General features: G+C 40.0%; 2 protein-coding genes across 3 annotated transcripts in view; one reads left to right on the top strand and one right to left on the bottom strand.

Moving 5' to 3' along the window:
- Positions 1–863: 863 nt before the first annotated feature.
- dipk2b (divergent protein kinase domain 2B) lies at positions 864–10849 on the top strand. The gene is given in 7 exon segments (XM_060929842.1): positions 864–1135; positions 1493–1544; positions 1547–1746; positions 2450–2623; positions 3163–3451; positions 10205–10472; positions 10474–10849. Coding segments are annotated over 7 exon segments (1272 nt in total). The 5' UTR covers positions 864–901; the 3' UTR covers positions 10529–10849.
- The window catches only part of kdm6a (lysine (K)-specific demethylase 6A), a 75168-nt gene continuing 61230 nt past the window's right edge, over positions 10741–24678 (bottom strand). For both annotated transcript variants that reach the window (XM_060929838.1, XM_060929839.1), the window contains 11 exons: positions 22745–22850; positions 21675–21880; positions 16319–16380; positions 16107–16181; positions 13906–14054; positions 13663–13777; positions 13346–13533; positions 13012–13153; positions 12711–12837; positions 11739–11909; positions 10741–11611 (listed from right to left, as the gene is read on the bottom strand). In XM_060929838.1, the coding sequence (XP_060785821.1) occupies positions 11582–11611; positions 11739–11909; positions 12711–12837; positions 13012–13153; positions 13346–13533; positions 13663–13777; positions 13906–14054; positions 16107–16181; positions 16319–16380; positions 21675–21880; positions 22745–22850 (1371 nt within the window). In that variant the 3' untranslated portion in view covers positions 10741–11581. The remainder of the gene's footprint in view (positions 11612–11738; positions 11910–12710; positions 12838–13011; positions 13154–13345; positions 13534–13662; positions 13778–13905; positions 14055–16106; positions 16182–16318; positions 16381–21674; positions 21881–22744; positions 22851–24678) is intronic.

The following is a 24678-nucleotide window of genomic DNA, read 5'->3' as shown; positions in this document are numbered from 1 at the left end:
CAATCATAGTACCATGAATGCTTGCTGTGTCTTGGTCAGGAGACTGGCAACACTACAAGTTTTACCCCAACCAAATCACTGTTCACATCCTTACGTGTTGTCAAGGAGCAGGAGGGTCAAGAAACTGTGAATCATGACCATCAAGGAACATGTCATGGGAGTTGTCAAACTAGATGAGAAAATATAAAAATTCTGACACTCAAATTTTCATCAGGGTGTCATGGGGCGTTCCCAGACCCCACGTCACTGTTCTTCTATTATGTCACAGTACAAGGCCTGTTCATCATTCCTAATGTTTGTATTCAGGCCTGACACTGGAAATTCATTGCCCATGATAAAATCGGGCTGAATTTATGTAGTCTGATTCCAGCATAAGCTGCTCTCACCTGTGTGAAAGATTAACATGTAAAAATAAATCATGAAATTAATTTTTAAAAAATTAACTCCGTTGCATTTGAAAAAAGTGTGAAACCTAATGTGTGAAATATCTCATAAAGCGAAGTTCATGTGACATTTTGTAAGGGTGTGGTCAGGGACAGCACACAATTCTGAACTAAAACTCCAGATGAAAAAACAGAAATGTTACTATCAGGCTGCAAATCTTAATTCTTTAAAGTGTCTCATTTCTCTGTTTCATAAAAAGTTACACAAAACTACATGAGGTAGTGTTCAGCTTAGGTCATATACAGCCCGGGGCCCATTTATCCGCAGGGAGGAAAAGTGTCCATGACAACAATGGTTATCAGTATCCTCCATGTGTTTCCTGTGGAGGTGTGGCATTGTGATGAAGTGGTCGTGCAGATATTGTTCTCTCAGTATAGTGGTCATACAGCTAAGACCTTAAACTCTGTAGTGTGGTGTGTATGTCCTGAGCTGCTGGAGGTCTGTACAACATGCCAGGATGACACTGAGGAGTCTCTCGTCCCTGGCTTATAAAGAAGCGATGGTAGGAGCATGGTGGCACAGTTGGTTTCTGTGCTTGAGGCTGCCCCTGGTTGTCCCAAATCCTTCAACTGTACCATCACAAGGAACCAACAGCTTTACAAGAGGCTTCCTGGGTCTGGATAAATGCAATGCCTGTGTGGGAACTTCCATATGCAAGAAGCTTTATAAAGAGCAAATAAGGTAAGGTGGTGCTTGAGTTTAAAAAGCTGTATTTTTAGGCTGCTATTTTTTTCCTCTCTCATATACACTGCAGTTCACACAACAGTCAAACAGTATAAGCAAGCGTTAAGCTCACTACTGAATCTACATCACTGAAGGAAAGGTTTGAAGGCAGGTTGCTCAGATATCATGAGTTATGATTTGTAAGTAAACTGTGAAGTAGTTTATATATATCAAGTTCCTTTTCCAGCAATGATTGCATATGTCATCCTGAACTACAGAGAATTTAGCACAAAAAGCGCCAACTAGTTTTATTAAAAAGCAGAAATACAGTACCAACCCACTAAAGGATGTGGAGTCTAATAGGAAATTTCACTTGCCTTCACAGGTTTGAAATCCTCAACTGCATTTGCCCTCAGCTAACAGGACATCTTATGAGGGATTTACACAGATGATTCGGAAACCTGGCGGCCCGTTGTTTTGTCACGCCTGGTTTCCCCCAACATGCACCAGCTGGCTGACAGAAGCATTTGCATCTCAGCAGGCAAAAGGAAATCCTGCAGCATTGAGGCAGTTCTGAGAGCAACGCCACGTTTCCAGAACTTGGCCAACTCCAATATCCTGTTACCCAGTATGGTGCAGGTCTGTCTGTCTGTGCAGTTCTGAGCTTTACACAATTCACCTTCATGTACAGGTGTTGGGGTGAGCTACTTCACATACTTGAACTCATGATTAAATTTCTTTATTACTGTACTTTTCTAAGAGGCTTTTCATGAAAAGTAAACGGTTCCCATAAAAAATACTTTCAATATCGCCACAATGGCAATGATTTTGGTGCAGTTGACTTTGTTCCAGGTAACTATCCCTTCAGCTGCATCTGCCCTGAGCTAGCAGGAGAGCTTATGAAGGGAACTACATGGACAATTTTGAAGAATCCTGAAGAGACTGCTGCAATGCAGTCCCGTGCAGTGGGCGGCACGGTGGTGTAGTGGTTAGCACTGTTGCCTCACAAGGTTCTGGGTTCGAGCCCAGCCGCCGGCAGGGGCCTTTCTGTGTGGAGTTTGCATGTTCTCCCTGTGTCTGCATGGGTTTCCTCCACAGTCCAAAGACATGCAGTTAGGTTAACATGGGGTGACTGTGGGCTAAAGTGCCCTTGAGCAAGGTACCTAACCCCTGACTGCTCCCCGGGCGCTCTGGTGTGGCTGCCCACTGCTCTGGTTGTGTGTGCGTGTGTTCACTGCTTCAGATGGGTTAAATGCAGAGGATGAATCTCACTGTGCTTGAAGTGTGCATGTGACAAATAAAGGTTTCTTCTTCTTCAACGTATACTAACCTCTCTCCTCAGGGTCTGGTGACGCCAATGCTGCGTTGTCCATCTCAGAGGCTGCTGGATCGAATTGTGCACCGCTACTTTGAGGTAGCTGATGTGGGCAATGTGCAGATGAAGCATTTCACCAATAAGGACAAGCTCAGACTGCTCTACACACTGGCTGTCAATCAACAGCCTCTTATACTGCAGGTATAAAAACAGCACGCTCTTAGTTTCCACATGCTCATTACCAATGCTAAGAATGTTATAGTCTTAAAAAAAAAAGCGCGTCATGTTTCTTCGGGAGAATCTTTCAAGGTTAATGTATACCCAAAGACATTATAAGAGGTTTTCTATTCAGAAAATGTTCTCTAGACTATCAACTATTCACAGAATCCTCCAGTAACTTATTTTATTCTGAGTGTATATAAAGTCAAAATACTCCACTCACATTTATACCCGTGTAGTATCTATTACACTCTTAGCAAAATAAATAAATAAATAAATCCCCCACCCTCAACAGCTAATAATTATTATTTTTTATTTATTTATTTATTATTTTTTTTTTTGGGGGGGGGGGGGAGGGGGGGGGGGCATCTCATTTCTGTAGAAGTACTTTAACATTTTGGAACCAAACTCGCATACTTCAAAATGTTCTAAAAGTTGTGTGACTCAGTTGTTGAGTAGGCTATGTTTTGTGAACAATATCGAAGCAGCTTCTCTTCACTCCCCCTAATGTGCTACTCTAGATGTTTCCAGGCACTGAGGGCTGGCCTTTCCCACGTTATCATGGTTCGTGTGGCAGACTGATGGTGTGGGCAGGCTACAAACCCCTGCGGAGCCTGTACCCATCACCACTGGCACACAGAGCTGATGCTGCCTACCAGATCCTCCACATCACCCAGAGCTTGACTTCCAATAGTCTCTACTTCCACCTTTACTACACCAGTGTTTCAGAGGAGATATTTGGTATAGCAGAGGATGGAAGACTCTTCATCATGGATGCCAGCACAATTGGGATCATCGACCTGCAAGATGGTGAGGCATTTTAAAAGAATAGTTCTGCTAATGAGAGCATTAGGAATTGAACTCCCCAATTAGCAGTTTTCACTTCAACAATTCATTCAGTTACAATGCTTTTAGCATGTGGACTCGGGGGGGGGGGGGGGGGGACAACGACGACACTTTCAAAGTAGTGTCATAGTAGTACCTTTGATATATTTAACGAAAACAAAATAGATCAATGCAACTATATGGAGCCATGCATAAATAAGTAATTATCTTCAAAAAGACACCTCTGTACAAGAAGTGACTGAAGATAGTTTTTTTTTTCTCCTCAATGAAATCTGATGAAGGGAAATCGTGCCTTGTAGGATTTTTTTGCATACATAATACTACTCTTGTCTTCATATGTTTTAAAAGCAGAGGGATGCAACAGAACAAAGCTTTAAAACTACTAATTAGTACATGATATAATAAAGCTTTTAATATGTGCTTGTATGGAGGGTTTCATGTTAGTAGGCTCATTTTAATGACAGTGGCGGCATGGTGGTGTAGTGGTTAACGCTGTCGCCTCACAGAAAGAAGGTTCTGGGTTTGAGCCCAGTGGCCAACGGGGGCCTTTCGATGTGGAGTTTGCATGTTCTCCCGGTGTCTGCGTGGGTTTCCTCCGGGTGCTCCGGTTTCCCCCACAGTCCAAAGACATGCAGGTTAGGTTAACTGGTGACTCTAAATTGACCGTAGGTGTGAGTGAGTGTGTGAATGGTTGTTTGTGCCTATGTGTCAGCCCTGCGATAACCTGGTGGCTTGTCCAGGGTGTGCCCCACCTCTCGAGGTACACCCTACAGTGGCATGCAAAAGTTTGGGCACCCTTGCTTAAAATGTCCGTTACTGTGAATCGTAAAGAGAGAAGGTGAACTGATCAACAAAAGGCATAAAGTTAAAGATGACATTTCTTTTCAACATTTTATGCAAGGTTTGTGTATTTTTTTTTTTTGTTCTGCTCAACTGTAGAGTGAAAAAAAAAAAATGAAAGGAACACCATACAAAAGTTTGGGTATCCCAATACAGTCAAGTTCTCAGGTAACTTTTACCAAGGTTCCAGACCTTAATTAACTTATTGATCGATGGCTTGTTCGCATTCGTTGTTAGGAAAGGCTAGGTGATACAGATTTCAAAGCTGTATAAATTCTCTGACTCCTCAGACTCGTCCCTAAAATCAACAGCCATGGGCTCCTCTAAGCAACTCCCTAGCATTCTGTAAAATAAAATAAGTGATGCTCATGAAGCAGGAGAAGGCTACAAGAAGATAGCAAAGTGTTTTCAGGTAGCTGTTTCCTCAGTTCATAACTATTAAGAAGTGGCAGTTAGCAGGAACGGTGAAGGTCAAGGTGAAATCTGGAAGACCAAGAAAACTTTCTGAAAGAACTGCTCATTGGATTGCTAGAAAGGCAAATAAAAACCTCCATTTAACTGCAAAAGACCTTCGGCAGATTTAGCAGACTCTGGAGTGGTGGCGCACTGGTCTACTGTACAGGGATACCCAGCGGTCTCAAAAGTAGCCGGTCACCGGCGGCAAATCGCCGGCTATGGCTTGTTATGCCGCCGGCTATTGTCAGTCGAGTCACAAAATTTAATATTAAATATTTCTGACAGAAAAAAAGTTGTGAACGTAAATTACATCCACTATGTCATGTATGTCCGTTGCCACGTCAACTGTGTTTACATCCTCGACACGAGTGTAGCCATTACTGCCGCCTGTGTTGCCAGATTGTGTTTACATCCTCGACATGAGTGCAGCCATTACTGCCACCTGTGTTGCCAGATTGGGCGGTTTCCTGCCCAATTTGGGCGGTTTTAAGTGCATTTTGGCGGGTTTTGAGCATATTTTGGGCTGTAAAACGTCAGCAGTATCTGGCAACATATTTTTTTTACTTAATACAAGAAATTAATGGATGCCAACGTTTTTGCCAAAATGGTATTTTATTTTCCATTGTTTAGGCAGCTTCAGCATCATACTGTGAGATTCTGTTCAAATTGTTTTTTTTCTTCTATGAAGCCTGAGCCATTTATTTTATTAGTTTATAATTATTGTTTAATTTAGTCTTCAGGAGAGACTGCCTGCACACAGTACTAGTATTAATAGTTTTTTTTTTCTTACATGAAAGCTGAGGCATTTATATTATATTTTAAGGTAAATTCATGTTGTGCTGTGAGGTTCTATGCACTAACTTTTGAACCAACAGGAGCATCTGGATAAGTAAAGCCTATTTTTCTGCATTTTTGTAGTCCTGGTAATCTTTTATATTGGTAAAGTTGTTTATAGGACCATTTCTCAGTGTGTTTTTTTAATCAATAGTTTTTCAGTAATAACTTAATATTTAACATATCACTCAATTTTAAACAACCCCCGCGCCTCCCCCATGGCTTGTCCCCATAGTCTCCAAAATTTCTGTGGGAAACACTGGCGTGCATAACAACGCTAATCAAGCTTAAGCTAGACGACCCGCCTCAAATACCCGTCCCGGGTAAATGTTATCCCAATTTTAGATGGCCTGTTCCAAACCATCCCTCCCCATGAAAAATTCGTACTTGCATATCTCCTATCTATCTATCCATCCCTGCACGCTTTGCGTGCATTATGTCTGCCGCTGGCAGACATTTTACCATTTTGCACCCTGCTGTAAATTATTTGTACCCTGCTATTCTCCCAAACTTTGAAGCCCCTGGATACCTGAACAAATATGACCTTCATGGTAGAGTCAGCAGAAGAAAACCTTTCCTGAATCCTAGCCACAAAATTCAGTGTCTGAAGTTTGCAAATGAACATTTAAAACAAGTCCTGTGGACTGAAGAAGTAAAATTAGAACTTTTTGGCCACAATGTGCATAGGTATGTGTGTGTGTGTGTGTGTGGGGGGGGGGGGGGGGGGGGGGGTGCCAAATTCCAGGAAAAGAGCATGTCTCCAATTATTAAGCATGGGGGTGGCTCGATCATGCTTTGGGCTTGTGTTGCAGCCAGTGGCACAGGGAAGAATGGATTTGAATAAATACCAGCAAATTCTGGAATCATCTAAATAAAGTTGAAGTCAAAAAGAGGATGGATCCTACAAGAAAATAATGATCCAAAACATGCCTCACACTCTACAATGGAATACCTCAAGAGGCACAAGCTGAAGGTTTTGCCATGGCCCTCACAGTCCCCTGACCTAATCATTGAAAATCTGTGGCTAGATCTCAAAAGAGTACTGTATGCAAGATGGTCCAAAAACCTTGTGGAATTGGAGGCTTTTTGCAAGGACGAATGGGTGAAAAATCCCTTAAGAAAGATTCGAAAAACTCTTAGCTGGCTACAGAAAGTGTTTACAAGCTGTGGTACTTGCCAAAGGGGGTGCTACTAAGTACTGACCATGTCAGGTGCCCAAACTTTTGCTTCAGGCCCTTTACATTTTTTTGGTATTTTGTACCTGTAAATGATGAAAATAAAAATGTTGTCTTACAGAAAATATTAAAGAAATGTCTCATCTTTATACCTTTTGGTGATCAGTTCATCTTCTACTCACTTAACTATTCACAGTAACAGACATTTTAAGCAAGGGTGCCCAAACTTTTGCATGCCACTGTATAACTCGCAGAATTTTCGTGATAGAGTGCTCAAATTTTGATAAAGTACCTTCATTTGTCTACTACAAACATCAATGTTTTCAACTTCAAATATATCACAGAATTCATTATTTGATGTCAAATGCAAGGAGTGCCATTCCTACAACCTACCCCACTACCAGGATGTTGTAACACAACCTGGGGTAAACTAACAGTAAACTTGAGACCACACCACAAAATATGCATCTGCATAAGTTTATTGTGCATGTGCCAACAGTTGAGAATCTTCCTGTGGTTCACTAAAGACAAAAGAACTCCTCACTGATGGTTAAATGAAGAGCCGTGGCAGTGGCGTGCATCCTAACATTAGAAGAGTATCTGATAATACCTACCTACACATGAATGGAACACAACACACATGAATGGAAACCTTCAGCAGGGGGTCAGATGCACTTCATCATAATCAACGTAAAATTCCAGGAAGACTTTTGGCAATAAGTCAACAAGCATGCACAGTTTTTCTTTTAAATGATAAAACATGAACTTGAGTGTGTGTTGTCCATCTAATCAATTTCCAAAGGGCTCCATGCACACCACGCAAAAATCATCTATATGCGAGTTGTAATTATAGGGATGGTTGTAACACTTTCTTATGAGGTGTTACAACAATCCCCACCAGTCACTCAGTGTTTAGTTAGCTGTACCTTCATGGTGGTTTGAAATTAGCATAGATTAAATGCCTCACATTTTACCCAAGAACCTACTCTTTAATCTAATACTCAATTCAAAATCCTACAGCATCAGCACCAAGCAAAATATAGACTTCATCCAAAAAATTACTTTCTTACCTGAAAAATAGTGTTTTGGCTCTAAAATATGTACACTTCACACAGCCATGCAAATGAACAAGCAAAGTCAGGGAGGGAGTGGTTATATGGGAAATTAATCACATGACTTACGTCATCCCTTATTGGTGAAAGTGATGTTACAACCATCCCCAGTCTCATTTAAAAATAAATAAATCACCACTCAAAGATAAATTTCATATCTTAATGCAACCATGTGATATTTTATTTACCACCCCAATTCCAAAGTAGTTGGGACACAAAGAGAATGTGAAAATTTGCAAATCTTGAAAACCCTGTATTTCATTGAAAATAGTACAAGGACAACATATCAAAATGTTGAAAATGAGAAATTTATTGTTTTTTGAAAAACTCATTTTGAATTTGATGTCAGCAACACGTTTCAGAAAAGTTGAGACCAAAAAACTAATTTGGTTAACTGGCAGCCGGTCAGCAACATGACTGTGCAAAAGAGCATCCCATAGAGGCGGAGTCTCTCAGAAGTAAAGATGGGGAGGGGCTCACTGCTCTGTGAAAGACTGTGGGCAAATAGTGCAACAATTTAAGAATAATGTTCCTCAAATGTAAAATGCAAAGAATTTTGGGATCACATTATCTATGGTACAGACCATTAAAAGATTCAGAGAATCTGGGGAAATCTCTGTATGCAAGAAACAAGGCTAAAAACTGACATTGGATGCCTGTGATCTTCAGGTCCTCAGGCAACACTGCATTAAAAGCAGACACGCACCTGTAGTGGAAATCACTGTATGGACTCGGAAACATTTCAGAAAACCATCATCTGTGAAAAGAATTCATTACTGCATCCACAAATGCAAGTTAAAACCAGATATAAACAATATTCAGAAACACCGCCACCTTCTCTGGGCCCGAGCTCTTTTACAATGGACTGAAGCAAAGTGGAAAATTGTCCCGAGGTCTGATGAATCAAAAGTAAAAATTATTTTTCAAAATCATGGACACCAATGTCCTCCAGGCTAAAGAAGAGGGGGACCATCCGGCTTATAATCAGTGCACAGTTCAAAAGCGAGCATCTGTGATAGTATGAGTGTGCATTCGTGCACATGACATGGGTAGCTTGTACAGCTGGGAAGGCATCATTTTATTTAGTTCACACAGTGTCCCAACTTTTTTGGAATTAGGGTTGTGTGTGTGTGTACAAGATTATTAGTGGTTCATAACATGATTTTACCTTTCTTACTTCAAAGGCTACTTTGCAAACACCACTTTCTTTTGGTCACCCTAGGCCAGAGCTGTCCTCCTGTTATGACCTTAGGCCTTCGGTCTTACTTAGGACAGTATGCTTTTAAAAGAAAACAAAATCCCAAAAATAAACTCCATACAGGGACACATTCAAGTGTTCACTTGTACAAATATGAACATGTATAGTGTGTACAGATTATTTTAAAGAAAACCAAGTGTCCCTGGGCACTGCCATCTTACTCTCTCCAAGGTTCAAATTTTGCAGCCTGACATCAACTTGTGACATCACTTACCCACCACTTACCAGTCTGAGATCTAGTGGATACACTACTTCTAAATTGTTAGCAACAACCCTAAAGATGGCAGTGTCGAGCTGTTAAAAAGGCAGCCTTTGGGAGCCTTTTGCTGCCTATAAACACTCCTTCACCAGCTACTCAGTGGGTTCCCCCCACCTCGAAAAAAATAAAATTTCCTTCCATTTTTCCGACATGCTTGTTTTCATTCAGTGACAAAAGTGATCTTTTTAAGATGGCAAGAATTGCATTGCCAAGTCATTGTTTACTAGTTTCCGTATCAGTACCGTGTATGCACCGAGTGACATTTAAACTTCATTAAAGTGAAGTCTGGTGATTTGCTTATTTTGTTGCCAGTAAATCACATGGTTACAGAAAACTTCTGATTAGATTTTTAGGATTAGAAGCCTCTCACATACACTACAGCACAGTGAAGTTCTTTCTCTGTATTCAACACTTCTGAAGCTAGAGAGAGAGAGAGAGAGAGAGAAAGAAACACATGCAGTGGCACCCAGGGGATTTTAACAGTTTGAAGCCTTTATTTGATGGCTCTGTGTTACTAAGGGAAACAGCGTACTAGTGTGCTGATTATGTCACAAGCGGATATTCAGTTTCAGTGCAAATGGTTGTGGCGAGGTAAGCCCATTTTTAGGAATATCGTAACATTTAAAATGGATAAATTGTTAAAAGTTACATTTTTTTAATTGGGGTGTGTGTGTTTACATCAGGGCACTTGATTGGCAAATAGCATTTATTTTTGGGTTTGGTTTCCTTTGAATGATACTGTATGCAGTTAAGTACGGTAATAAAATCACATACCTTCTATAGGATTCCACACTGATGCAGACCCACTGGAGAACCACATGGACATGTTCTCATGTTTGAGCGGATCCTGCATAAGAACTCCCTGTGAGAGCATTCATCCCACTCAGAGCTTTGCCTTGCTCTGCAGACACGTCCTGCCCAAACTGCTCACTTCTACAGACATCCAATCTTCTGGACTGCCCAGTATAGCCATCGCAGAGCTGACTGTATGCGCAGACCAAGCACAGTCTGATCAGAGGATACACAAAGCTGTTCAAATCCTTAAGGACACGCAATACTGATTATGGATACAGGTATCCTGAATGCAGGTACAGTGACAAGTTTTAGAGCATCAGCTTCAATAATAAATTGCAATTTTGTGAGAATGATATGCACTGCATAGGTCTCATAGCATAAATGATACAGTTGACATCACACAGCAGCCACATTTCCATTCAAACTGTTTAATAACTCAAACAGCTGTCAAATAATTTGACAGTGTTTCCGTACATTTCTTACGAAACAGTTTAATCCATGTATAGAAAACATAAGAGAAATGGTAAAACAACGCTGCTCCATAAAATTTAATGGTGTGTACTCTCAAAAAATAACAGCATTCCATCAACAAATATTTTCAAGCAATAAATACACATTTATAAATAGTGTAAATTTACAAGATTAGAAACATAACAAAAAGTACAAATTAAAGTTTACTCATTAGCCATGTGCAACCCATGTTTCTTTGTGACTTGGCTGTTTTCCCTTACTCATTTTAATTTTTTATATTATATATATATATATATATATATATATATATATATATATATATATATATGAATGACTAACAAACTGATAAAAAAAATGAATTACCTTCACATTATAATTCTCTTTTTTCAGTTTCATTGCCTAAAGAAATTTAAGAAAGACCAGCTACCCTAGTACTCATTTAGAAGAGAAAGAAATTCAAGGAACTATGGTCATGTATCACCCCATACATAAATCACTTAAGAAAGGAAAGAAATTCATCAGATTCAAAACAAAAGAAAAGAAAGAAAAGGAAACAGACACATCAGTAGTTTGAGCGATTTTGCCAGTTGTAATATATGTATGATTTTTCACTGATTTGTCCTTTGTATACAAGTTTGCCTTTTCCCTCTAAGGAGTGGTGCTGAGCCAGTCAAAACAGTCCGAGAATAGATTGGAGAGGTGTCCACTGCCCACTCCAGACCAGTGGGGGTGACACTCTGTATTTGGGTTGCATAGACAAACAGTTTAGAGCCAGCAGCCTTGTGCTATTTGCTACAGAAACCAGTGGTGTGGAACTGGGTCACTACTCCTGAATATCAGAAAGAGTTATGTTGCGTTCCAGGGGTTTATCCTCAGAACTTGTTAATGTTACTGTCAAGATGTGGAGGAAGGCAGAGGTGAAGCCTGTTAAGAAAAGAGTAAAACAAATTAGCTAGAATTAAGTACTTACTACAAATTGCTTACTAGAAGAGTATACCATCAGGAAAGGCATGACACTTAATATTTGAATGAATTAAGGACAGTGACGCACTAATGTGAACTGGTCGTAGACTTGCATGAGATCCTCCATCTTGTACTGCTCCAAAACTACAAAGTTGTCAAGGTTCGGACTGCCTCGACGAGCACAATCCTGACAATGCACCACATATGTCTTCCGCGAGTTGCTCTCACTGGTGACAAACAGAAGGTCAAAGACCTCAACCTAAAAAGGAGAGCCATCAAAACACAAAAGCTGATTAAAAATATGCAAACACACACACCCTTTACTGATTAAAAAAAAAAAAAATGTGGGTAATAAGTGTAGACTGGAGCACCCAGACTGACGTATAAACAAATCTGTTCAAATTCACATGCCCTCCACCAGACTGAAATTTTATGTTCAGCTACACCAAAGATGAAATTGATAAATAAGGGAGCTATTGGTGGAATCTGCATATGGCAGTTATGATTCGTTTAACCATGTGCATCTTTGATGAATGAGGGCCTTTGTGATGGTAATTCAGAGCCTCCTGGTGGTGCAAGATGGGACAAAGAGCCATGGGTATTGTTTACATCAATTAATAAACCCACATAGGAACACTGTTCAGAACCTGGGGTTGAAAAAAGTAAGTCATTAACGTCTATGTGGAAGGAAGTAATGCATTTGTTAAAAAAATATTGTCTTAAATTCCTGATGAAGTAGTTTAACAGCTGTTGGCTCTGCATCAACCCATGATATTCAAGAGAATGTATTGATTTAAACTGATCAAAGCAAGTTAGTTCATCACTCAATCATTTGCAAAATTTCCTACTCAATTCAGGAATTTCCCAAGCACAATAAATAAATAAGTAGGTAGGTTTAAAAAAAAAAAAAAAAAAGGGGAGGGGGGGCAGGGCAGGCGGGCAGCAGTGCAATAATTAAAAGTAGAGCCCTGGCATAATCTCAGATTAAAAGATCTACAGAAATTATTTATTAAATTGATAGATGTTTAACCAGTACTGTAGATCAGAGTGCACCCCATACCTCACAAATGCTACAGTAGTGTGCTGGCTCATCCTTGGTCCTTCCATGCCATACCAGCTCCCTGCCTGCAGCTATCAGAGCCTCCCTGAGCATCTGACACTGCTTCAGTGTCTTCAGCAAACAGTACCTGCCACCATAAACAAACATCATAATGACCACGAGCACCCTTTGTTTCATAGTTTAACCTCACCTGGAACACTAAGTAAAAATAAATTAATTACTCCAAGATGTTATTTATATATACACGTGGTATGATACGGATATGTTCTTGGCACAGTGTTTGGACATCAAGACGACTCACTTGATCATCTCAAAGAGCTTGTGGTCTGATACTTTAATGTTTCTGGCCAGGTTCCAAGAAAGGTGAATCATGGGAACAATGGATTTGACACTCTGGAGTTTGTTCCACTCGTAGCGCTCCACTGCCAACTTGTACTGGTGTGCTGAAGTAAGAGAGGGATATATTACTTTACGTTAACGACAACACACAGATTTTGCTTTTAAATTCTGTGACACTGGGATTATATCTCCCATTCAGTTTGAACTCCGATAGAAATTTAAGATTAAAAACAGTTTGTAAAAGCTTATGTACAAAGGTCAGCCAGTATCAAAAACAATACATCTTTTATAGTTACCAGTGAGAGGGCCCACATTCCAGGCTATATTATTGCACCAGCCAATGGCCTGCACCCAGTGTACTGTGCCCGTGTTAAGCCACACCAGGTCTCCTGGTCTCTGGATGAAGCGATACACTGGTACATTAGCTTCATACAAGTCTTCCAGGTTCGGCCACCACGAGCCCATCAGGAAATTTATGTTGTTCCTACACAATTAAGAAACAATTGGCATAGAGGTCAATATAGAGTATAATGGTGTATGAAAATTCCATATAAAAGACTCATTGCTATATTTTTGTATCTCATATGATACTATACGGTTTTAACCAACTTACTTCTCACAAAAATCATTCAGAACACCCCAGTATGACTCGGGTACGGCAAACCACTCACAGTCTCCTGGGCCGATGTTAATGTTGACTGAACAGAAGTTGTTGTTTTCTTGATGCCCTGAACCAAAATATTAGTGGCACATCAGCATTTGAAAATTACTGAACATTTAACATGTTTATCATGTGCACGTGAGGGTGCATGCATGGTGTCAGTCACTTGCACAGGAAGTGAGTCACATCACAGACCTGGTGTCCTGCTGCCTGGGACCTTCATATAGAGTTGGACAGTATTCATGCCCAGGATGGTATGGCCCACATGAGTGAGCAGGTTCCCTGCAGAAACGACGCGAGCGAATGCAGGCAGCTTACTCAATTCAGCCAGCTGCAGCTTCCACCTGCATAACAGAGGAAAGGTGATAAAACATCAGTTAACAACTGCACACTTCTCATATTCTGTTTCAACATGCTCCAACCCCAACTTCTTAACAAGCTGGGATATGCAAAGAAAAGTTGTTCACAAGGCTCGACATTAACTTTTTAATCCACTTGTCCAGTCGGACAAGGAGCAAGATTTTTCACTTCTACATTTACTAGTTCAATGAAAGGAAAGTAGTTAACAAAAGTTTAATCATCATAACTATACCTGCTTAAAAAAGGTTTTTAGTATAAATATGCAGGTGATAAGAAATCGCACACACTGATTGGTCCAGAAATCCGGATTATTTCTCGATAATCACCTCGAGTCACTCGGCAAAATGGTAACCACTCGCTTCGTCACCGTAAGTGAGGAAGAATTACAAATTATGAAAGAAAATGCTGTTCCTAAAAGCACTAAAGATGCTACAAGTTTGGTCTAAAACTATTCAAAGGTAAGGTGGAATTGTGATTTATTTTATCCATTTCAAAACGAAAGTATTTTATGTGACTCAGTGTAGATAAGTGACAAACCTGTGCCACATCCTTATTACAATCACCATACCGCTTTTGAAGTTTGAAATAAATTATTTTCCTTTTAATAGGATTTTAAAATAAAATCACCTGTGTATTTATACTAAAACAATTACCTGTCTCAGGCTCCATGAATATCGGTGAATAATTAATAACTGAGACAAAGTCGAGGTCATTATTCACTGATATTCACTTTGCCTTCGGCGAATAATTGTTAAATCTTCAAATTTTAACTGTAACAATTTAAAAACAAACAAACAAAACAAAAAACAAACTATCCAAAGCCCCATTATGGTGCATAGCTTTTGGAGGAAATAAAAGTTAAATCTTGATTAATCCAGTAAATAAATAAATAAATAAATAATTTAAAAAAAAAACCAGAAACGGTCATAAAAGTGTCATACAACTCCCACAAAATATTTTACAACATTTGTGATCATTAATGTATAAAGAAAAATACATTAATTGTATTTTTCTTTTGTACACCATACAAAAGAAAAATACAATGAATGTCTGAATGAAATGAAGATTCACCACAGATATTTATTTTATTGAGGTATTTGATTGCCATTTCTCTGATTTCGATGAATTCAAAATCTAATAATCTATAATTAAATATTACGGTGTGGTTATTTTTAATTATTTTTTTTAACACACCCCCCCCCGTACTCAGCTTCTCCAGAATTTCGTAAACAATAACACAGCCAGATCAAGGTTATTGAAATAGTTTTGTTGGAACTTTATTGATGTAATTTGAATAGTTCCTATAAAAATGGTAATTTTCAAGAAATATTCAACTTGTCCTGTCAGACCGGCAGACGCAGATTTGACTTGACCAGACCAAACATTTGGTTGTCCCGGACAGTCGGACGACCATTAAATGTCGAGCCGTTTCACTGTGCTGTAATACATGTGTGACAAATAAAGACTTCAACATGCATCATCAACTTTCAATGGTGCAGCCAGCTTCAGGAACAGGTCCCTGGTTCAATTCCCTGGACCAGCAGGAAAAGGTGTGGATACGGGGAGTGAACAGCACTTTCCACTCCCTCTACCATCCATGGCTGACGTGCCCTTGGGTAAAGCACCCAACCCTCAAGTGCTCCCCTAGCACTGCAGTGCAGCTGCACACTACTCTGGGTGTGTTTTTTCCATTGCTTCAGATGGATTAAATGCAAAAAAATAATTTTCACTGTGCTCTAATATATGTGTGACAAAGGCTTCGTCTCTTTTCATCTGTTACAGTCAAGATGAGGATTTATTTCTTCTACTGCAAATTGGAACTTTCATAATAAAAGTATGTAATGTCACAAGTTACTCTGGACTATTCACTTTCATGACTAGACTATGCATTTTTCCAGAACACAGTTACGTGGTCCAATCTGAAGTTCTGGACAGCTTAATTACTGCATCTAAACAATACTAATAAATTAAAGCATTAAAAATGATCATGAATATGAATTAAGACCTTCTTTTCAACGGAGAGCCGACACACTTACTTTCGCTCATCTGACAAGTCAATGTTTGTCCCAAACTTGATATGCTTAAAGGGACCTCTCCGTCGTCGTACCAAACTGGAAGAAGAAAAGAGGATGGGGAAGGAGGAAAGGGGGAGGGGAGAAGGGGGGGGGGAGCATTTTATTTAAATCTAGGATGCCTTGAGATGCAATATTGCAACAGCCTGTCTGGTCTTTATCATAAGGAGTCTTACTTTTCTGCAGGAGCCGATTCTGTGTCCGAGTGCTCCTTTTGTCCTTTCTTTTCATTCTCCTCCTGAAAATGAGCCAAAGAGAAAGAATCATTATGAACCATTTCAAGTAAGATACAGGGTATTTTGTATTCCATTTGCAAAAACTAAGAAAAATTAAAATATCAAAAGAGCAAATTAAATTATTTGAAACAGCACAACTGGTAATAAAATATTTGTTAAAACTTGTTTAGAATGCCTTTAATTCCTTTGACCCAAGAGTTCCTATGTTAACTGTAGGGGGAATTTATACACAGCCACACTGCAAAGGGGAAAAAGAGACTAGACAGCAGGTTCTCACTCTCATAAGAATGCCATAACAAATCAACCTCTTCTCTGCAGTAGATTTCACGCTCACGTTTTCCCAGCTCCTACCTGTTTGCACCAGTTGTATTACTGCATTTGACTGGAGGCTGTAACTTCTAACTCTAGATCTTAGACCGGGGGGGGCTCTTAACTCAGAATTCCTACTTTGGTACTTCTCAACTCCAGAGTGTGATGTCATCTACATGGCTACACAGTTATTTAACAACCTTTAAATGAAGTACACTGCATGTACAATTATTTGCTTTAGATCAGTCAACATGCAGACATTAGGTTCTTAAAGGTCCCATGGCATGAAATTTTCACTTTGAGGTTTTTTAACGTTAAAATGAGTTCCTCTGACCTTCTTAAGTCACCCCAGTGGCTAGAAATTTCATAATCTGTAAACCAAACTATGCCCAACATTTGAGAATGGCGCGTCAAAACTCTTCCCTTGCCTACGTCAGCAAGGGAGGTGATCCCCACAACCCCCCTCTGGATTCCCACCCACTGTATGGATTGCCCGCCCAGCTCAAAAGTTGCCACCAAACATGGAAGTTGCGCTGTACATGGATGTGACAACACAGAAAGGAGTCTGTTTTTACTGCCGACAGGAGAGCCCCTGAAGACGCAGTGGCTTAATTTTATTTACTCCAATAATACGCCGTCGAGTCTACCTAAGACGGTGTATGTTTGTCAGAAGCATTTTCCTGAGGAATGTTTCCACAACTTGGGACAGTACAGGGCAGATTTTGCACATCAACTGCCTGGGTCCGTACCAAGCATCCCTGCCGCATCAGCCACAAACACCGAACAAGTAAGTGTATAACTGTTAAGTCGTTTTGCCGTGTTTTAAAATCGGTGCCAAGTTAGCCTTGCAATGGCTACATTAGCTGTGCAGCTAACCGCTTCCTGCAGTTAGCCAGGTACTCTGCGCTACAAAACCAAAAAGCATGCAGCATGCTCTGTTAAACTGAGTTTAGTCTGGAAATTGACTGTAACTTATGAGCTTATGTTTTGCCGTGTTTTAAAATCGGTGCCACGTTAGCCTTGCAATGGCTACATTAGCTGTGCAGCTAACCGCTTCCTGCAGTTAGCCAGGTACTCTGCGCTACAAAACCAAAAAGCATGCAGCATGCTCTGTTATAATAGCCAATCAAAACAGTTTTTACAAAGACACCCACATTCTTTTTTTTAAGTCACTCGTTCATTTTATTTGTTTGTTTGTTCAGTAAAAACCCAAACGTTTGTTGAATTTATTTTATTTCCTCGCGTCGCACCTTAATGACGTCAGCGCGCGGTATTTTTCCCTTCGCGGTTTGTTCCTTCTCTCTCGCCATAGTAAGACACCCACATCCGCTTGTTCTGACCCACTAGAGGTAGCGTCACAGTGCTGTTAGCCAATCAGAGGTAACACGTTTACATCTCATGAATATTAATTATAAGACCCGCCCCCACCCTCTACCCTTCCCCGCCTCCTGCTTCTCATTAGCAAAACGACGCACTGGGAAAAGCGCTGAAATGGGGCTTTCTCCCAGGAGGCTATATCTACGTGCCGAGGGTTCATTTAGAGAAAGGCTGCGGATATAACATCCGGAAACCTCCACGAGCCCGTTTAAAGCATCAACAAACCACCATGCCATGGGACCTTTAAATCTAAAACAGACTATGCAGATAACCAATTTCCTCCTCAAAATACACCACATCAATTAGCTGGCTTGCTTATTGCTAACAAAAGGTGAACATGGGGGCATTCATTTTTCCCCCCACTTTTTAGCTCAAACGCACACAAGCTGAAAGTGTTATTCTGAGTGCCGACTTACCTTTTCAGCGGCAAGTCAAATGCAACATATATTTATTTTTTAATAAACCCCCCTCCCCCAATTTCACCAAAACACACTGCAAATCTTGACAGCCCTTTGACAGCTTTTGCCTTAGACACCACTTAAGAGCAAGTAAAGGAAGTAAAAGAAACTGTTTCTGAAGTGACTTGTATTATAAGTAATCTTTGTGGGCTTAAAGCATCAAGACGACAGCAACCCAAATATACATACATCTTTGGCCCAGTTAAAATTGATCTAATTGTACATCATTAATTTAATTTTTTTTAATTTATATTTTTAAATATGATTAAAAAAAAAAAAAAAGTTATTCCATGAAATCAAGTCGTACAGAAGCTGACAGCCAAGCTGGCTATAAGCCACGTGTGACAAGATTGAGTGGAATAACCGTTTTATTCTATCCACATTCATTGGATTATGAGAAACGGAGCATTTTTATTTTTTGCAAATTTGACTGAAAACTTTATGCAAAGCGTCCTACCATCAAATACTTTTAATCCATATTTTGTTGCGGGGATTTCTTCTTTAGGATTTTTTTGGTGGTTGGCAAACCAACTTAAAAAGGTGCATTACTGCCACCAACTGGGCTGGAGTTTGGAACAGGAGATGCATTTATTCTTATTGGGGGGGGACAAAAAAAAAAAAACTCTTCTTTTAGATATTTGTTTCTTTTAAATTCTTAATTTTGGGGGTTTTGTTTTCGAGTAGAGTTTCCAAATTAATACCATGCTTTTGGAATAGGATGTTCAACCAGCACAAAAAGGAGTCATGGTCCAGTGCCCACATACTTTTGATCACAGTGTATACTGAAAATCAGAACAACCCATTTGACAGGGAAAAAACCTTACAAAGCTAAAAGATCACAAAATTACAATTATTTGAGCCAAGCTTTTGATTTAACAATCCTATTCCACAGACATGTAGTCAACAACAATATGTTGGCAAACAAGGTCTGCTGAGTTTACCAATACAATTAAATCGTTCTGCCATCACACTTCAACCACTAGTCTTGGTCAAGGTGTTTAAACTATTAATTACATGCAACTTTTGAGCCACTATCACTATATCTAGGCTAAGTACTAATTTAAGCACAGCTAGTGCTAGGGCAGTTTAGTTTTTGATTGGGTTTTTTTTTTATATAAATATGAATCAAACACTGAGCGCTGACCAAAATGTTCAAACTTCCATAGAAAAATGGGGCCGAGCAGAAAGCTAGCAACAAAATCAGCAGTTCATTTTGAACTCGATTGTTTCTACTAGGAAAATATCAATTAAAACCTGTTAATATTCCTCAGCGTTAAATCATTCCATTGTTTTTAGCCATACTTTCATCTTAGGCTGGAATGCACCCCAGACATTAAGACAACTAACTCCATCTTTCGCAAGAAACCTGCAGATAGGCATCGGCACATTTTGCCAGCTGTTACTCTGACATTTTGCAACCTGTTGATTTCTACTAATTACTTCGACACAGGCATCTCTGGATGACTGCTTCTTTTATGGTCTTTAATAGCTTTTAAAAGACTTTGCCTTTCCTCAAAACAGTTAAACCATCTAGTGTTAAGAACTTTTTTTGAGTTTGCCAAGCCTAATAAACAACAAAGCCTTTCACGATACCACTAATTCATAGGCCTGATGCTGGGCTCTGCCGAGTTGATCCAACTCTTATTTCAGAGTTGGTTCCACATCGACTAACTACAGACGTTTCCTTTGTCTAAAGCCCACTTAGATTAGATAAAACTTTACTGATCCCTTTGGGAGGGTTCCCTCAGGGAACTTAAGAAACTTCACCCTTTTCTAGTTCAATCTGACAAATTCTCTACTAATAAGCCAAATATGTAGTCATGAGCAGTTAAGGTTGGGACCTTAGAAATGCTTGGGGCAGCATCATGTTGTGGCCATGTGACAACATCTTGTGGTATGCTACCCTTTGATCGTCTCATGTATCAAACATAGTAACTACTTGAATCAGCATCAGCTAAATTTTAGCTACTTATTTTTATATTATATGGGGGGGGATCCACCTTTTGGTGAAGCTTCATCTCCCACTGACAAAATGAGAAAAACCCAACCTTTAACTGAAATGTATTCAGAGAAAAACAAATCTCTCACTAAGAAATAATTATTTTCAACAAAAACATTTGCCACTTATTGGCACCCTTGGAAATTTTAGAATACACGTAGTCGTCGACTTACGACTTATGCGACTTACGACCGATCGACTTTACAACCGTCTGGTTATGACTGGCAAGTGTTTCCCAGCTGAACGTACGACAGTTTCCGCCCCAGCTCCGGGCAGCGCCTCTCACCGCGTACAACAGTTTCCGCCCCAGCTCCAGGCACATGCACAGTCTCTCTCGCGCTCCCTTGCGCACTCAGTCATACAGTTTCCACCCCAGCTCCAGGTTTATGAAACGAGCAAATGCTCCCGCCAGCCCGAGCGCTGCAACAGCTGATGACGACATAGACGACCCACAGCCAAGCACCAGTGATGCCAGCGGTCACTAAATTTTGTATTTTGCTATGTTTTACATTTGTATTTTGGTATGTTTCGAACTAAAATGTCTTCTATTTTTCACACCTGTATTTCGTTTTTTTTGTTTTTGTTTTGCACATATTAAACGAATTGTACTGTACGCAGTGTAGTATGCAGTGTTTGACTTAAACCAAATAATGAGCCAAGGTAATGAAATAAGAAAATGTTGATAAAATAAGACTTTAAGATGATTATAATATCATTACACATCACAATATACTTATGTTCATTTAACATAGGCCGACTTACAACCAGATCGGTTTACGACCGGTCAGTCGTAACCAAACGCAGTCGTAAGTTGACGACTACCTGTACAATGTAACTGAAGAATGCTTAAGTATTTCACTTAAATGTAACTGAAGCATCAATTTAAGCGTTTAAATTACACACAGTTGAATTTATAAAATATAATTTTACATACATACAAATATATATGTTAGATAAGCATTTTTAGAAAGCTGATTGAATGCATGTTAGTTAACGAAACCTTGACCTGAATACATGCAGTGGTGGAAGAAATAGTTAATGGAACAAGAACAGATATGATTAAATTGATGAAACTGAGACTGATAACCTTTATTATTAAAAAAAAAAAAATGATGACTTCAAATCATGGGTAAGAGGAGCAAGTGGTACTTACACGCAGAGACTCCTGGAAGGAGGAGGCCTGGTATTGCGCGTACTTGGAGATAGTGGTATGAGATCGGCTACTCTCGCAGCGCCATGTCTTCCTGGTGCCAGTTATGTCCCAGTTCTCATCAGTGGGCTGAGAAAACTGAGTCCTCACTTCCACCAGGTGATCTGGGTTTGCCTCTACCAAGGTCTTAGTGGAGAACAGACCAAGGTCTGAGGCACATGAGTGAAGAGAGAAGAATGGAGAGAGAAGCATGTAATTATCCAAGTCCCCAATACACTGTCACAATCGGACACATACAGGCAATGCAAAAGTATTCAAAACCAATAAACCATCTCAACGGGGGGGGATTGAGAACTACATAGAATAATAAAACACTGGCAGTATAACAAGTTGGCAACATGGCATTAGTTTGAATGCATGTGAACGTGCTCAGGTGAATGCACATCTGGAGAGAAACCAGGCCACCAATTATGTGACGAGTATAAATGACATACCAGAAAACAGGAGATTGCAGGTACTCATTGCAATATTAAGGACACTATGGATCATGTGTCATAAGTTATCAGGGTATATAAGGGCATATATCTATACCTTACTAATAATCCATTCTATACTGAGTACAAGTAAAACAAAATTCCCCCAATGGCAAATCAAAGTTCATGGTGACCAGTCAAAATGCTGGCTTCAGGGTGGGAAGTGTTGATGACTGATCTTTTCCAAATGTAGCTGTTGTGCTTTAAGATGCTACCTGTAATGACAGTTTTAACTTACAGGTGGTGCTGTTGCCTTGTATGATCTGATGAGGTTTAAAAAAAAAAAAAAAAAAAAAAAACCACACACACACACACACAGCAAGAAGTCCACTCTCACTGGCAGCTTCAGACAACTAATGTTTCCCAAGCTCCATGACTCGTAATTAAACAACACAACAGTTATAACACACTCAGCTGCTTCCCAGAATGGCTACTTTTTAGCACATCAAATAATAAATCATGAGTGCTATGTGCTTTAAACCCAGAGGGAAAAGGAAAACAGACACAGACATACAAACCCAGAAATACAGACATGCGTACCTAGCTTAAGTGCTCCAGCGAGGCCCCGGATAACTGTAACAGGGTTGGCCGCATTAGTGCAGAACTGGTGAAGCGGGGGAAAGAACGCATCCCTCTTGCTCTCCAACTGTGGAAAGTGTAAAAACAAGAGTTAAACTGAAAGTTTATTTCAAGGTTTTAAGCCATTCTCCTTTGACTGTGACCTTTCTAACAGGCGATATGCAATGAGGCCCAATTTGTTGAGGAAAGCATGACACAAAGCCATGCATAGCCCCGTACTCTACCCCACTTCTGCAAAAGGTACGGTTCACAGATTTCAAATATTTGTCTGTTTTTACACTGCGCTCAAAATCCAGTTGTGCAGTGCCATGACCTTGCAGCTCAGGGTTTTCCTGTTTCCTAACTTCTGTAGAATTAAACAGCATTTGGGTGAATCTTGAACTGCATCTTCACTAAAGCGCCAAACTCAAATGTTCTATAACAATCAGAAAATAAAAGACTTAATTCACTAATAATTTCATTAAAAAAAGAAACCAACAGTATTTAAAATTAGAGAGACTTTTTGTTGGACATTGCCCCCATTAAATCTAAAAGAGCTTGAAACATATACTGTATCAACTTCTACAATTACTAGAATGGTGGCTACAATTATCGACAGCCCATAATTAGACACCTTTTCAGATTTAAAATAATTTTAGTGGTTAGCGCTGTCGCCTCACAGCAAGAAGGTCTGGGTTCGAGCCCCGTGGCCGGCGAGGGCCTTTCTGTGTGGAGTTTGCATGTTCTCCCCGTGTCCGCGTGGGTTTCCTCCGGGTGCTCCGGTTTCCCCCACAGTCCAAAGACATGCAGGTTAGGTTAACTGGTGACTCTAAACTGACCGTAGGTGTGAATGGGAGTGTGAATGGGTGTCTATGTGTCAGCCCTGTGATGACCTGGTGACTTGTCCAGGATGTACCCCGCCTTTCGCCCGTAGTCAGCTGGGATAGGCTCCAGCTTGCCTGCGACCCTGTAGAACAGGATAAAGCGGCTACAGATAATGAGATGAGATTCAGTTATTATTGGTTAATCAATCAACCGGAAGGCCCCACCCCCTCCCCCCACCCTTTGCTCTTGTCTGATGACAGCTTGTTACCCAAGATGGAATTTTTTATTATTATTATTTTAAATTAAGCTCTATCAGCAATTTCAGGAAAACCCGGACGTTATCATCACAGGTAAGCATGGTGGAAAGATCATGGACATGTTTTTACTTATCAAATTCCCTAATATTTCATGACATCCTTGTTGAAACCTACTTTGGTTTCTTACTCTTTCATTTGACAGAGTCACCATTTTGTATCTAAACACCATTCACCAATGCCAATCACCAATAATCTGCCAGGCAAAGGATGGTTTTACCCATTTCGAAAGAGGCATCCAGAGATAACAGAACGGGTTCCGCAACTTCTTGGGAGAGAATGAGCCTCCATCAATTTTGAAATGCTTCAGGGTTAGTACAAGGGTCTTAATTCATTTTTTGGAGGAGGTGGTACCGGATTTTTCAGAATCTTAACAATCCAAGGCACATTTTCAACGCAGATGAGAGTGGATTTCCCCTTTGCGTTACAAGTAATCAGGTGTTAACATCTGTACCAAGTTGTTTCCAACACAAAGTGTCAAATCAGTTATGGCATGCTTCAATGCCTTAGGGGATTACTTGCCTCCTTTAATTGTCGTCCTTGGCCAGAGATTCAGGAATATAGGTTTGTCGGATTTCCCAGAAGCCATTTATGGCCATACTGACAATGGTTGGATGGACAGTGATTTGTTCTTTGAATTTCTGAAGCATTTTGTCGTTTGTGAAGGAGAAACACATTCAGTTTCCTGTCATTTTCTTTGTTGATGGACATTCCACCCATGTCTCCCTTGCGACAGCAGAATTTTGTGCTGCAAATGGAGTAATTCTCTGCTGTCTC

The sequence above is a fragment of the Neoarius graeffei genome, chromosome 9, assembly GCF_027579695.1.
Source record: "Neoarius graeffei isolate fNeoGra1 chromosome 9, fNeoGra1.pri, whole genome shotgun sequence".
Taxonomy (NCBI): Eukaryota; Metazoa; Chordata; class Actinopteri; order Siluriformes; family Ariidae; genus Neoarius; species Neoarius graeffei.
This window is presented reverse-complemented; position numbering and strand designations above follow the sequence as displayed.